The sequence below is a fragment of the Manis pentadactyla genome, chromosome 11 (assembly GCF_030020395.1).
Source record: "Manis pentadactyla isolate mManPen7 chromosome 11, mManPen7.hap1, whole genome shotgun sequence".
NCBI lineage: Eukaryota > Metazoa > Chordata > Mammalia > Pholidota > Manidae > Manis > Manis pentadactyla.
In genome coordinates, this window is record NC_080029.1 from 101,450,295 (window position 1) to 101,467,454 (window position 17,160).

At 36.6% G+C, this 17,160-nt stretch overlaps 1 protein-coding gene across 7 annotated transcripts in view; it reads right to left on the minus strand.

Annotated features, from left to right (window-relative positions):
- Positions 1–17,160, minus strand: part of ATOSA (atos homolog A) — a 95,677-nt gene that overhangs the window by 31,033 nt on the left and 47,484 nt on the right. For all 7 annotated transcript variants that reach the window (XR_005031253.2, XM_036917746.2, XM_036917745.2 and 4 more), the window contains one exon: positions 892–1,076. Coding sequence is in view for 6 of the 7 variants with exons in the window: in XM_036917746.2 (XP_036773641.2) it covers positions 892–1,076 (185 nt within the window). In the remaining variant the exon portion in view is untranslated. The remainder of the gene's footprint in view (positions 1–891; positions 1,077–17,160) is intronic.

A 17,160-nucleotide genomic window follows, 5' to 3' on the forward strand; every position in this document is an offset into this window, starting at 1 on the left:
AATTTGAAAATTATAATTCGAGTAGATATCTGTATGAGAAATGAGTAATCAATTGTAGAGCTTTGCTTAGCTTGTCTATTTAGGTTTTCTTATTAAATTATGGAGCTCTACAATGCAAGGATTAATACAGAGCAACATGTATGATGCACATATTTTTGTGGGGATATCTTTGCTCTATCTTGTAGGAAAGAACTACCATATGCAATGCCTCACAAGTCTTGAGGTGGCCAAGGCTAACCTAGTTTGTTAATTATATCATTACAGAGGAAAGATTCCCTGGTAAGTGGAGACCAAAATATTAAAAGCTCATTTTCATTAAATGCTCAAAAGAGATGAGATTTTAAAAGTTTAAACTTTTGGATTCTATTTAAGAAACTAACTAGGAGAAAAATCCTCACAGCAAACTATTCACTACCTACTAAAATATCTTTAACAGTATTACACAAAAACATTAACAGCAAAAAGTATCCTCCAATTAAAAAGAAAGGAATGTAAGAGGGTGATTGGTTAATGTGGGAAAAAAATTAAGTCCATCAATCTACTAAATAAACAAGAACACAAAGTCAGTGAGGCAGGGCTGAGACTCTAAAAATAAAGAATGCTAAATCATAGTTGCAAAGATATGCTTATTCTGGTGTGTGAGAAGGTAGGTATGAAATTGGCTGCCCACCCGTCTGCCGATTAGCAGAGCTACCTATTGTGCCTTCAAGACCTTGTTTAAGAGCCAAGTTTATTAGCTATGGTGCAGGATTAGGATTTTTTTCATTATGGTTGTGAATGATTTTGTATTTAAATGTGAACATTATAAGTGTAATGTAACAAAGGTGATGACAGAATTTGAACTAGTTTACATGAAAGAGAAATACAAAATATTCAACACACAATTCTCACCTGTGCCAGCTTGTCACTACATTCATGTTTGGTAGTTACTGGGTAACAGGACTGTGCTGGAGGGCAATGGAAACTTTCTGTGCGACCTTTTACAGAACATTCAGGTGTTCGTCCTTCTGTTATTAACAAGGCCAAAGAAACCAAGAACTCCTCTGCATCATATTCAAAATATTCATCGAGAGTATCTAGGATTTTAAAAAAAAGAAGCCTCAGTTTAATATTTTCTTGCGACTATGCCTAAAATAACCAATGTCATATTCCAAATTCAAGTATATTCATAGTTAAATTTTTTATTGTCAACCTCTAAAACACCAGAGAGCAAAGTTTACTGGAGTAAAGAATATAAATAGTAACTGGGAAGTATCATGTCATACTAAAGAAAATTCAATAGATATAATTTGATATTTTGAAGATATGGCTTACTCTAGAAGCAAGTTTGATTTTAGAGCCTTTGAAAACAATTCATCTTTTTAAAAAAAAAGTGTTTCAAATATAGAAAAATATGGACTGCTAGGCTTACCTACTAGTTACACATTTTAGAAAAGAAGTAAAATGTAACACTGAAGAATACAAAAAAGGTGTTATAAATTTTCACAGGCTATGACAGATCATTGGTGATTGGGAATTAACCAAACAAAACATAGTTCTAGAATTCCTGTGCCTCTAAGATTTCAATGAGCACCGTGCTTATACCACAGTCTGCTGGAAGCCATGACTAGACTGGTTGTTTTTTTAGTGGCATGCTCTTCTGGCTCTGGGGTTTAGCCATTTTCTTAAAGTTCCCCATCTGTTCTGGCCAACAAAAGAAGGGGACAATTTGTCAATTGCAAAAACTTTGAAAGATCAGAGTGATCCATAGATGAAATGGACTAACTTGGGAAGTAAATTCTTCATCACCAGCAGTATTCAAGGACAGACTGATAAACACATGCCAGGGGTATGGCTGAAAGGATTTAGACATCAAGTGCTGACTAAATTATTAGACTTCTTTCTCAGAAAAGAGATGAGATTTTAAGTTTCTCAGAAAGAACACCTAAGAGTCTATAAGTCTCCCTTCAGAAGTAGCTCAGAAAAAATCCAGGGAGAAACCAGAACCACTACCTCCTTCTTGGATGACCCTAACCAAGTGCCCCCTGAACAAGTGCTCATTTTATATACTTATTACTGGTATCCTAGACTTAGAACAAAAAGGATAGCTCAGAGGATATCTGTCTAAAAGGATAGGAAGAACATCTTTCCCATCACTCAGTTGCTATATATGTTGGTCAGTTTACTTTTAAGACTGCCAGGGTTGTAGAAAGATTCCACACCCCTCATGACAAGTAATAAAATGGCAAGAGAAGCATGAGAACAACCTGGGGGTTGCAAATAAAGTTTCTCTAAAAATAACGTCTTTCAACCTCATGGAGGACAATCTGGTAATATGAATCAAAATTCTCCAATGAATTAATCCCAAAGAAGAACAAGTAAGCTGAGCTAAACGTTCAAGGATATTTATTAAGATGTTTACACCAATTGAAAAATTGGAATAAACCTAAATGTCCAACAAAATGGGACTGGTTAAATACCCCATGGTATAGTTCTACCTAAAATAATGACATCTATTTTTGACAAGGAAATACATCTAGAGTGTAAGTGAAAACACAATGTTTCAAAGGAAAGAATGCTATGATCATGTGTTTGTGGAATCAATGTGCATACATGCATAGAAAGATAGACATATAACAAAATATTATCAGTCCGATGAAGAGACCTTACATAAACACCAGCTAAATTTTTAAAAAGTTATTATTCTCTGACAGGTATTAGATAAATGATAAGGCCTATTAACTGAAAAATAATATATAAATAAAAGCATTACCTAGTGTATATATTTTAATCAATTACTTACTGTTTTGTTAAACTCTACTTGGTAGGTCATAGTTTGGTTACTTAATACAGGAATTTGTGAAGACACACAAAGGTAACAGCATACTAGTTCTAGTGTTGAAAATTGGAAGTTAGAAGTCTGAACACTTTCTTCTTTTTAAAAAAAAAAAAAATTAGGTAAGAACTAGAATCTCATACTGATAATATGAGAAACATATGATAGATCTGCAAGTGGGTATTAGGAATTAGTGGAAGAGGTTATACTCAAAGAATTGGGCTCTCATTTGACATTACCAGTATATAGGTATTAAGACTTCATTTATTTAACAAATATTTATTATACACCTACTGTGTGTGAGGCGCTTTCCTAGACACTGGGACTTGGAACTTATATTCTATTGGTGGCAGAGAAAAACAAAAGCAAATTAATAACAAAAATATTGGATGGGGCTAAGTGCTATGCCATAATTGTAAAAAGGGTGATGCGAAGATGATTACATAAATGCTTTAAACTTAATATTCAGGGAAGGCTTTTCTGAGCAGATAAGTTTAAGCTGAAATCTGAAGAAGGAAGTAGCCATTCAAAAATTAGGAGAAAGACCATTCTGAGCAAAGGGTCTTAGGTGAGAATGAGCGGGTAATGTCCCAGGAACTAAAAGAAGATGAGTGAGGCTGGAATGGCAGTGGGAGAGAGGGAAAATGGTAGGACAGGAAATTTAGAATCATGGGTCAGGAACTAGATTATATAGGATTTTGAAGCAAGGACAAAAAGTTCAGATTTTATCCTAAATGCAATGGGAAACAATTGGAGGGTTTGAACTAGTAAATGACATGATTTGATTTACATTTGAAAATGATTACCTGGCTGCTATGTTGATAATAAAATAGGAAAAAGAATTAAAGTAGTATACTAGTCAGCAGGTTATTTTCATTGTGCAGGGTAGTGGGTAGAGTTTTGGGAATCACTGGCATTTGGAGAGTATTTAGAGTCACGAGTTACATTATGGAGGGAACTCATGACAGAGCTCTGGGGCACTCCAACAAGTAGGGATCTGGTAGAAGTTAATGGACTAGCAAAAGTGATAATATGGAAACACTCAAGTATGGTACTATGGAAGCCACAAGAAAAAAATAAAGTTTTTTTGTTCAAGGAGGGCATGGTCAATGTCTCAAACACTGGTGAGATTTAATAAAATATAAACAAAGAAGTGACCACTAGATTTGACAATAAGGAAATCACTGGTAACCTTGACAATAGCAATCTCAGTAGATGGTGATGACGCAAGATTGGACAGATGTGACATACATTGTCAATTATTCTGAACAGCATAGATGATAAATACAAAAGCCTACTTTCCTAGTCCTCTTAACACAATGGCCATTCATGCATCACAATAACCTTTCTATAAAAGCAAGAGAAGTATTAAATATGCAATATCATCACTCATACAAAATTGTCTTCAAATCTCAAAACAAGAATAAAAAAAGTTTTCTTCTAAGTCTATGAGACAGGGGCAGGAGATTCTCCTTCATTATGGTCCTGAAATCCAGTCACAAAATCTTACTAATTTGTTTTTTTAAATTTCTCTTGGAACCATACTCTTCCTTTTTAACCTCAAGTTAGTTACCTAGTTAGGATCTTATTACTTTACACTTGAATTACTACAGTTTCCCAGCTATGGTCCAGGATTCTAGACCCCTTTTTATTCACCTTGTAACTTAACACAGATTAACTTTCTTGAAAATTTCCATCACTTCTTCTCAGCTCTAAGTTTTTTCTGTTTGTTTGTTTTACCAGCTTCCTAACTGCCTATGGAATCCAAAGTAAACTCCTAATCCTGACATTAGGGCCAGGGCCAACATACCGAGCCAGCCACTCTGGCTGTGCAAGCCAGGTTCTGGTGTGAATGCTGCCTCTTGGAGTTATACATTGAGGTGACCCTGCTTGAGATTTCACTTTTGGAATCTTAACTGTGTGTACCTTTGCTTCTTCATTTCATCTTTTACTGTTCCCCAAATGGTCTCTCTGTTCCAACCAAACTGCTCTCTATACCATGCTCTACTTACTTCCCTACCTTGTGCCATTGCTTTTTTCTTTTTTACCATTCAACCTGGCTTCCTCCTTTCCTATTCACCAGATCCAATCTTTTTGAAGAGCTTTCCTGACTCCCTAATTTTCCCACGAAAGATCCCTTTCCTAACTTCCCACACTGATCTTTCACTTTCTTTTACTTTTCTCCAGAACTTTCATAAGCCATCTGAGCTATGAAATGGTTACTTCAGGGTGCTAGTGCACAATCCTAAGATCATGAATTTCACTTCCACATGGGTATGTTCACTCTGTTCCACAGACAGACTGTATTGCTAACTTCAGCCAACCTTCTCCTAAACTTGGGTCAATGGCTACAGATATGACCATGTACAAAGAAAGGACAGATCAGTCCAAGTCAACCATCACTTTAGGAAAAACTCAGCACTGTCTTGTATACCAACCCATCCATTTCTTTATATAATATTCTTAATATTTCATGGATGTATATCCTAATGGGTTAAGTTCCACATACATTGAAATATTTTTGGTTTCTCATCTATATATTCCAACCTCAAAGGTATGTGTGTTTCTGTTTTAAGTGAGACTTGTAAAAGATCTTAAGAAATCATGTGGCCTAATCTACCTGATTTTCAGATGAAGAAAAAAATATACAAAGACATCAACTTTCTTGCTTAAAGTTGAATACTGTTGCAAACTAGAATCCAGTTTTCTTCCTTTCTAGTGAAACTTGATGTATATGCCATAAGAGGTCTTAAAGCAGAGAATAAAAAGCAAAGTTGACTTAAATGACAAGAGCAAAAAATAGTGTCTGTGGCTGTAAACAAAAGAGCAATTTTGTAAATACATTATTATTTTACTAATATTAGTTATACATAAACATATTCACTTACAGAAGAGTATCTTCAAAAACAAAAATATTCTTTATTTTGTTGTTAACTAACAATAAAACTTATATTGAATTAAAAAAAATACTCAGCACTCTATTATGAAAAAGGCAAAATGACCTGTAAACTTACCAAGATTGATTTTTAAAATCAAACCTTTTGGACTTACATGTGGTTTGAATTCAACCAGATGTTTCTGCTACATATCCACATTATACAATAACCAGCAAAGTTCAAAATTATGATTAAAGCACTGCAATATTCTGAGGTGCCATCTGAAAAGTTGTCCTATGTATGTTTTTATAATAATCTAGCTCTCTGAACATTGGCTATAAATTTTATTTGTCACATAATTCAAACATCCAATTAAACAAAGATGATCACCATCTTTGTGGAGTGTTTTATCAAGTGCCTCCTAATTTTAATTATCATGGAGTAGCATAGACTAATAGTTAAGAGCATGAACTCTGAGATCAGGCAGCCAGTTTTGCAACTTGCTAGTTGTTCAGCTTTGTACACGTTATACAACCTCTCTCCACTTCCATTTTTTAATCTATTAATTGGGAATAATAATAGTATCAACCTTCATGGGGTAGTTACAAGGACTGTTATTTTTTGTAAAATTTTTAGAATACTGTCTGCCACACAGTGAGTACCATGTGTGTTTGTTAAATTTAAAATAAATATAAAAGCAGTGACATAGGTCTTTCCTTCATCTTACAGATGTGAAAACTGATTTGTAAAATCATGTGCCCAATGTCATATACATTATCAATAAGTGGAGAACCATCTGGAGGAGCCTGCTTTCCACTACCAATAGTTCTTAACAATTCTCAGTTAAAGAAACTCATACTTATTTTTCATTTCACACAAAAATGGCTCGAGTCTCCCATACCAACTCAGCACATAGATTCTAGAAAGTTCCTCAGATACACATATCTTCAAAGATTCCTGGTATTAAAAGAATTTTGACAGTTACTTCTTTCTTTCCTTATGTCTCCCCTGTTTAAGGCTTTCTTGATTTAGGTATTGTGGAAAAGGCTTAGATCATGCAGTTTCAGAAACAGCAAGAGGCTATCCTACTTAGAAATACTATCTGTATAACACTTTAATGTAAAAGAAAAATAAGCCACTCCTGTGGGAAAAAATACAAGGGCTAAGATTTTTTTTAAAAGGCCAAGTGTTGGCTTTTGTATAGAATTCAGGAATGAAAGAACTCAAAGGAATCTTCAGGAACATGTATTTCATTTACAGATGAAGAAATTGGAGTTCAGAGAGGTAACGTGACTGCTCAGACACACACAGCAACATAATAATAGTAAAGTGGGGTCTTAAAGAAGGATCTCCTATTTACATAAGATGTTAAAAATTTTAAGACTTATTTTCAAGTCTCATCCAATGGGCCTAAACTCTACCTCCAATTCCAATTTTGGCTCAGGGAAGAATCATGGATGCAGACTCAGCCTTGGGTTTTTGTTGGCTTACTATCCAGATCATTCCTGTTGCTCATTTTGTATCAGTTATCCAGCATATGAACGCTGATCCTGTTTCTTACTGTAAAAATGTCTTGGTGTCTAATTCCCAATCCCAGTTTTCCTGTGAATTCTAACTGGACTTTCAGTTGATATAGTTACTGTTCTACATTATTGCCAGAATGCTCTGTTTCTCTGCCCATGTAATCACTCTGAGCCTCACTTTTTGCTGATGAGACATAAGGTGCTTACCTACCTCAGGTGTGTTTCTTTAATATTTACTGTATCTGATATGGATTCCTGTAAGCCATGGCCGCCCAAACTAAACATGACATTTTGAAAGTTGCAAAAGAAGAGTTGTGAATAAGTTAGAAAACAGCAAAAACGGAATGGAAGCAGGGGTTAAAAGGTGTAACTAAAGAGTACAATGTTATAAATTGTACATTTTCCAATGAAAACCTGCCAATTTCTTTCTAGTCCATGATTTCAGTTAAATTTCCAAGTCAGGTAGAAAGTAGATGAAGAAAGAAATCCTCTTATAAGCTTCAAGTGTCCCTACTGCAATTATCACACTACTGTAATGGCTGTTTGTCTTCAATAAGATTATAAACCCCAGACATATAAAAGACAAGAATAACACACTTGTTATTCTATTACCAGTGCCTAGCACACTGCCTAGCATATAGGAGGTGTTCAGTGAATACAAAAGCAAAATGAAAGAGTGCTTAACTATAGTCATTTAGCTAATTTAAAAACTTTGGCATTTGCAGATCAACTTGAGATCTATGTTAAAGTATGACCAACTCTGACATATTCAGATATTACAGGACAGATAAGCTCAGATTATTAGCTACAACAAATGGCAGTTGAAGGTGGTCAGGACATCAAGCAATGTACAAGAAGTCCCTATAGCATCTATTTTACTATGCTTAAAAAATTTTTTTTAACTTATTCACACTGATATTTTAATAAAGAGTTGCTAACACACACACACCACTAAAATTATTATATTCTTCTGTGTTTCTGAGGCTTAGATATCAGTACCTAAAGAAAAATTATTTCCTTAATTCCAACTTTATAGCCAATTCTGCCACCTGATAGTTATCTTCTCTAAAATGCTGAAATCAGAGAAGTTTGAGGGGCAAGTCTTGCAGATTCCATCACACTAAATTTCACAGAAACCAAAAGAAAAGCCTTGACTAAGTCTCTAACCACTAATTTTCTATCATTAATTATTAGCATAAGTAGTATAACCACTGGAAATGAACAACAGAAAAGCAGGCTTAATGATTTGACTTGTGGGAATTAGGTATTTCAATTATTTTTAATGCTCTAAAATGTTTCTTAAATTTTTCTAATGCTGCTGCCTTTGTTGGTAGAATATTCTATCAGGTCCAGAAGTATCATTTTGCAAATATTACATAATACTATGAAAAATTTACAATGATTGTGAACAAAATCAACCTAAGATATTCACTCACTCATTCTATGGTATTTAAGATTGACAGTATTTTATAAAGCACTTCTTGAAACAAAGTATCTAAATAATGTTATAAAACATATTTCTAGTTTTAAGACAAAAAACCCTGAGAATTCCGGAAGCATCAAAGGTTTTCCTTTGATATGAGGTGATAGGCCTACTGCACTCAAATCTCAGGCCACACTAAGTTCCTGTGTTCTCTAAGTTTCTTACAGCCAAGTAATAAAATAGGTACTAACTCTTTTCCCACCTTTGAAAATACTTTATAGTATAATACTGCAGTTACCTACCAATTTAAATTATTTTTACTCTAGGCTGTTTACCATAGTAAAAAACTCCCATCTTACAAACGAGGAGGCCTCCCTGTCTTCTCACACAGGTTCTGTTAGCACCCCTATAAAGGAAGCCCCAAACTTCTAAAACAATTGTTCTTTATTTTCCAAGTTGGTCATTAAGGTTCAGAACAGTTGTCTTTATTAAATGGTAGGCTTTAAGATGTTCCTATGGAGAGGGAGCAAAGTGCTATACCAAGGCACTATAGAGAAAGAAAAAAAAAAACCCCAAGCCAAAGTCAGCAAGAAAATATTTGTAACCTAGAAACTTTCAGGTAGAAAAGATGGTGGAGTAGGAAGGCAAGGTGGAACTTTCCTCCCACGTACACCCAAGGAAGCAAGTACAGCAAATACAACTAACCCTGAAAACCACCTGAAGACTGCAGGACAATCTACACCAGGTAAAGAAGAGAACACACAGAGAATGGTAAAGTGGCAGAAGAACAATCAAATGTGACCCAAGCTCATCCCCCATTCTTGCCCACAAGCAGGAGAGAGAGGAATGGGGTGGGGAGGGGATAAGCACACAGGAATCCTGCACACCTGGCCCTGGAGATCTGCTCTGGGAACAGGAATCTATACCAAACTGGGTTTTGGTAATTAACAGGGCTAGACACCAGGGAGAGTTGGAGCACTCTGGGAGGCTGAGACTCCTGTTACCTGTGGAGGACAGGCATCTATCTAATACAAAGGAAGAAACACAGAAATCCTGACAAAATGAGGAGGAGTGGAGGAATATGTTCCAAACAAAAGAACAAGATTAGACACCAAAAAGATGGCTAAATGAAATAGGATCATCAATCTTCTTGATAAATATGTCAAAGTAACAGTCATAAATATGTTCACTGATCTGTGAAAAAGTTTTGAGTATCTCAGGGAGAATTCAATACAATAACTGAAGAATACAATAACTGAAATGAAAAATACAATGGAGGGAAAGAAGAACTGTAGACTACTGGAAGTAAAGAGTCAATGACATGGAAAATAGAGAACAGGAAAACACTGAAGCTAAGGAACAGAGAGAAAAAAAAGTTTCTAAAAATGAGAAGATACTAAGAGATCGCTGTGACAAGTCCAAATAAAGCGATATTTGCATAATAGAGGTCCCAGAAGAAGAAGAGAGAGACAAAGGAAGAGAAAGTCTCTTTGAAGAAATAACTGCTGAAAACTTCCCCAATCTGGGGAAGGAAATAATCACCCAGGTCCTGGAAGCACAGAGAGCCCCTAACAAAAAGAACCCCAGGAAGACAATAACAAGATGTATAGTAATTAAACTGGCAAAGATTAAAGATGAGAGAGAATCTTAAAAGCAGCAAGAAAGATACAAGGGAAACTCCATAAAGCTATCAGATTTCTCAGCAGAAACTTTATAGGCCAGAAGGGAGTGGCATGAAATATTTAATGTATTGAAACAGAAGAACTCATAACCAAGAATCTCTGCCCAGCAAGATTATCACTCAGAATTGAAGGACAGATTAAAACTTTACCAAATAAATGAAAGTTAAAAGAATTCACCACCACTAAACCGGCCTTACAGGATATGGTAAAGGGACTCATGTAGATGGAAATGTTCTTAAGTCCAAATATATTTCATCACTGAAAATAAACCTACAGTAAAGTTAGCAGAACAACTACTTACAAGGCAGGTATGAAATTTAAAAACAAGTAGCAAAATCACCTATACACAAAATCAGTCAAGGGATACACAAAAGATACAGATTATGACATCTTATACATAAAGTGAAGAAAAGAAGAAGAATAAAAAAGTAGTACTTTTAGGTTGTGTTCAAAATAGAGTGACCAACAAATTAATATAGACTGTTATGTATTTATGTAAATAGCTATGAACCTCATAATGACCACAAAACTAAATAAAGCCTTTTAGTATACACTAAATATAATAGATACACAAAAATTAAAAAAAAGAAATCCAAGCATAACACTAAGGAAAAACATCAAGTAACAAGAGTATAAGAGGAAGAAAGGAACAGAGAACCACAAACAACCAGAAAACCATTAATAAAACAGGAGTACATGCCTATCAATAATTACCTTAAATGTACATGGACCTAGTGTACCAATCAAAACAAACAGAGTGGCAGAATGGATAAAGAAACCAGCCCCATCTATATGCTGCCTAAAAGACACTCATTTCAGACCTAAAGACATACATAAAAACTGAAGGGATAGGAGGAGGATTAAAGATGGCGGCATGAGAGGAGAGACAGAGGCTTCCTCCTAAAACTGGATACAATTAGAAAATTTAATTGGCGCAATGAATCCTGAGAGAGCAACAGGAAAGAAGATAGTGTCAGACTGCACACACCTGGAGAAAAGAGCAGACCTCACCGAACGGGGTAACGTACCAGAGCTGTGGCTCCACGGGTCCTAAGCCCATCCCCCACCCCAGCTCACCAGGGGGCGGGGGGAGAGAAACGGAGCAGGGAGGGAGTGGGAGGTTTGGGACTACTGAATACCTAGCTCTGGAGATCTGCGCTGGGAGCACAAACCTGCATTTCATGGTCCTTTCATGAGACTCGCACATGACTACCGGGTTGGAAAGTTAATACAGGCAGAGTTCCTGGGGAGACTGGGATACCGGCTGCTTGTGGAAAGCAGGGATCCATATCCAGCTGCTCTGGGAGAAAAACTTATACCTGTGTGCCCGGCCCACTGGCTCAGGCAGTGGAGACAGGCACAGAAGCCGGGAGGCGGGGAACAGCTCTTTCCTCCCCGCAGGCACCAGTACCGCTCCCCTGCGACCCCCGACATTGCTTCAGGGGCTGAGCAGCTCCAGAGATTACAGCTTCTGGGCACTAGAGGGCGCCATATACAAACATGAAACACTGAAGGAACCTTGTCCGGAGTAAAATTATTAATAAAACTCCTGAGAAAGATTTAAATGATATGGACCTCGTTAATCTTCCTGAAAGGGAGTTCAAAATAAAAATCATCAGCATTCTAATGGAGGTAGGGAAGACATCCAAGAACTCAGGAATGAGTTCAGGTCAGAGATCCAATCATTAAAGAACACGATGGAGGGTATTAAAAGCAGGTTGGATATGGTGGAGGAGACAATAGATGAAATAGAAACTAGAGAAGAGGAATACAAAGAAGCTGAGGCACAGAGAGAAAAAAGGATCTCTAACAATGAAAGAATATTGAGAGAACTGTGTGACCAATCCAAGTGGAACAATATTTGCATTATAGGGATACCAGAAGAAGAAGAAGAGAGAGAAAGGGATAGAAAGTGTCTTTGAGGAGGTAGTTGCTGAAAACTTCCCCAATCTGGGGAAGGACATAGTCTCTCAGGCCATGGAGATCCACAGATCCCCCTACACAAGGGACCCAAGGAAGACAACACCAAGACACATAGTAATTAAAATGGGAAAGATCAAGGATAAGGACAGACTGTTAAAAGCAGCCAGAGAGAGAAATAAGATCACATACAAAGGAAAGCCCATCAGGCTAACATCAGACTTCTCAGCAGAAACCTTCCAGGCCAGAAGGGAGTGGCATGATGTATTTAATGTCATACAGCAGAAGGGCCTGGAACCAAGATTACTTTATCCGGCAAGATTATCATTTAAATTTGAAGGAGGGATTAAACAATTTCCAGATAAGCAAAAGCTGAGAGAGTTTACCTCCCACAAACCATCTCTGCAGTCTATTTTGGTGGGACTACTATAGATGGAAGTGTTCCTAGGATTGGATAGCTGTCACCAGAGGTAGTAAAACCATGGTAGGAAGGGTGGAGCAACTGATTGTGAGGCAAATGCAAAATTAAATTGACTATCCCCAAAGTCAATCAAGGGATAGACAAAAAGTACAGAATTTGATACCTAATATATAAAGAATGAAGGAGGAAGAAAAAGGAGGAGAAATAGAAAAGAACCTTTAGATTGTGTTTGTAACAGCATACTAAGTGAATAAAGTTAGACTCTTAGATAGTAAGGAAAGTAACCTGGAACCTTAGGTAACCACGAATCTAAAGCCTGAAATGGCAATAAGTACATACCTATTGATAATCACCCTAAATGTAAATGGACTGAATGCACCAATCAAAAGACATAGAGTCACTGAATGGATAAAAAAACAAGACCCATCTATATGCTGCTTACAAGAGACTCACCTGAAACCCAAAGACATTCACAGACTAAAAGTCAAGGGATGAAAAAGATATTTCATACAAACAATAGGGAGAAAAAAGCAGGTGTTGCAGTACTAGTATGACACAAAATAGACTTCAAAACAAAGAAAGTAACAGGAGATAAAGAAGGACATTACATAACGATAAAGGGCTCAGTCCAACAAGAGGATATAACCATTATAAATATATATGCACCCAACACAGGAGCACCAGCATACGTGAAACAAATACTAACAGAACTAAAGGAGGAAATAGAATGCAATGCATTCATTTTAGGAGACTTCAACACACCACTCACTCCAAAGGACAGATCCACCAGACAGAAAATAAGTAAGGACACAGAGGCACTGATCAACACACTAGAACAGATGGACCTAATAGACATCTATAGAACTCTACATCCAAAAGCAACAGGATACATATTCTTCTCAAGTGCACATGGAACATTCTCCAGAATAGACCGCATACTGGGCCAAAAAAAGAGCCTCAGTAAATTCCAAAAGACTGAAATCCTACCAACCAACTTTTCAGACCACAAAGGCATAAAATTAGAAATAAATTCTACAAAGAAAGCAAAAAGGTTCACAAACACATGGAGGCTTAACAACATGCTCCTAAATAATCAATGGATCAACAACCAAATTGAAATGGAGATCTAGCAATATATGGAAACAAATGACAACAACAACACAAAGCCCCAACTTCTGTGGGATGCAGTGAAAGCAGTCTTAAGAGGAAAGTATATAGCAATCCAGGCATATTTAAAGAAGGAAGAACAATCCCAAATGAAAAGTCTAATGTCACAATTATCGAAATTGGAAAAAGAAGAACAAATGAGGCCTAAAGACAGCAGAAGGAGGGACATAATAAAGATCAGAGAAGAAATAAACAAAATTGAGAAGAATAAAACAATAGCAAAAATCAATGAAACCAAGAGCTGATTCTTTGAGAAAATAAACAAAATAGATAAGCCTCTAGCCAGACTTATTAAGAGAAAAAGAGAATCGGCACACATCAACAGAATCAGAAATGAGAAAGGAAACATCGCAACGGACCCAACAGAAATACAAAGAATTATTAGAGACTACTATGAAAACCTATATGCTAAGAAGCTGGAAAACCTAGAAGAAATGGACAACTTCCTAGAAAAATACAACCTTCCAAGACTGCCCAAGGAATAAACACAGAATCTAAACAAACCAATTACCAGCAAAGAAATTGAAGCAGTAATCAAAAAACTACCAAAGAACAAAACCCCCAGGCCAGATGGATTTACCTCGGAATTTTATCAGACATACAGAGAAGACATAATACCTATTCTCCTTAAAGTTTTCCAAAAAATAGAAGAGGAGGGAATACTCCCAAGCTCATTCTATGAAGCCAACATCACCCTAATACCAAAACCAGGCAAAGACCCCACCAAAAAAGAAAACTACAGACCAATATCCCTGATGAACGTAGATGCAAAAATACTCAACAAAATATTAGCAAACCGAATTCAAAAACACATCAAAAGGATCATACACCATGACCAAGTGGGATTCATCCCAGGGATGCAAGGATGGTACAACATTCGAAAATCCATCAATATCATCCACCACATCAACAAAAAGGACAAAAACCACATGATCATCTCCATAGATACTGAAAAAGCATTTGACAAAATTCAACATCCGTTCATGATAAAAACTCTCAGCAAAATGGGTATAGAGGGTAAGTACCTCAACATAATAAAGGCCATATGATAAACCCACAGCCAACATCATACTGAACAGTGAGAAGCTGAAAGCTTTTCCTCTGAGATCGGGAACAAGACAGGGATGCCCACTCTCCCCACTGTTATTTAACATAGTACTGGAGGTCCTATCCATGGCAATTAGACAAAACAAAGAAATACAAGGATTCCATATTGGTAAAGAAGAAGTTAAACTGTCACTATTTGCAGATGACATGATATTGTACATAAAAAACCCTAAAGACTCCACTCCAAAACTACTGGAACTGATATTGGAATACAGCAAAGTTGCAGGATACAAAATTAACACACAGAAATCTGTGGCTTTCCTATACACTAACAATGAACCAACAGAAAGAGAAATCAGAAAAACAATTACATTCACAATTGCAACAAAAAGAATAAAATACCTAGGAATAAACCTAACCATGGAAGTGAAAGACCTATACCCTGAAAACTACAAGACACTCTTAAGAGAAATTAAAGAGGACACTAACAAATGGAAACTCATCCCATGCTCTTGGCTAGGAAGAATTAATATAGTCAAAATGGCCATCCTGCCCAAAGCAATATACAGATTTGATGCAATTCCTATCAAATTACCAACAACATTCTTCAATGAACTGGAACAAATAGTTCAAAAATTCATATGGAAACACCAAAGACCCCGAATAGCCAAAGCAATCCTGAGAAAGAAGAATAAAGTGGGGGGGGGGGGATCTCATTCCCCAACTTCAAGCTCTACTACAAAGCCATAGTAATCAAGACAATTTGGTACTGGCACAAGAACAGAGCCACAGACCAGTGGAACAGATTAGAGACTCCAGACATTAACCCAAACATATATGGCAATTAATATTCAATAAAGGAGCCATGGACATACAACGGGGAAATGACAGTCTCTTCAACAGATGGTGCTGGCAAAACTGGACAGCTACATGTAAGAGAGTGAAACTGGATCACTGTCTAACCCCATACACAAAAGTAAACTCCAAATGGATCAAAGACCTGAATGTAAGTCATGAAACCATAAAACTCTTAGAAAAAATCATAGGCAAAAATCTCTTGGACATAAACATTAGCGACTTCTTCATGAAAATATCTCCCCGGGCAAGGAAAACAAAGGCAAAAATGAACAAGTGGGACTATATCAAGCTGAAAAGCTTCTGTACAGCAAAGGACACCATCAATAGAACAAAAAGGTACCCTACAGTATGGGAGAATACATTCGTAAATGACAGATCCGATAAAGGCTTGACATCCAAAATATATAAAGAGCTCACCCACCTCAACAAACAAAAAGAAAATAATTCAATTAAAAAATGGGCAGAGTAGCTGAACAGACAGTTCTCCAAAGAAGAAATTCAGATGGCCAACAGACACATGAAAAGACGCTCCACATCGCTAGTTATCAGAGAAATGCAAATTAAAATCACAATGAGATATTACTTCACACCCATAAGGATGGCTACCATCAAAAAGACAAACAACAACAAATGTTGGCAAGGTTGTGGAGAAAGGGGAACCCTCCTACACTGCTGGTGGGAATATAAATTAGTTCAACCATTGTGGAAAGCAGTATGGAGGTTCCTCAAAATGCTCAAAATAGACTTACCATTTGACACAGGAATTCCACTTCTAGAAATTTACCCTATGAATGCAGCACTCCAGTTTGAAAAAGACAGATGCACTCCTGTATTTATCACAGCACTGTTTACAATAGCCAAGAAATGGAAACAACCAAAGTGTCTATCAGTAGATGAATGGATAAAGAAGATGTGGTACATATACACAATGGAATATTATTTAGCCTAAGAAGAAACAAATCCTACCATTTACAAAAACATGGATGGAGCTAGAGGGTATTATGCTCAGTGAAATAAGCCATGCAGAGAAAGACAAATACCAAATGATTTCACTCATCTGTGGTGTATAAGAACAAAGGAAAAACTGAAGGAACAAAACAGCAGCAGAATCACAGAACCCAAGAATGGACTAACATTTACCAAAGGGAAAGGGACTGGGGAGAATGGGAGGGTATGGAGGGATAAGGGTGGGGAAGAAGAAAGGGCGTATTATAATTAGCATGTATAATGTGGGGGGTGGGGGTAAGGGGAGGGTTGTGCAACACAGAGAAGACAAGTAGTGATTCTACAACATCTTACTATGCTGATGGACAGTGACTGTAATGGTGTTTGTGCAGGGGACTTGGGGTAGGGGAGAGCCTAGTAAACATAATGTTCTTCATGTAATTGTAGATTAATGATAACAAAATTAAAAAAGAAATATATATA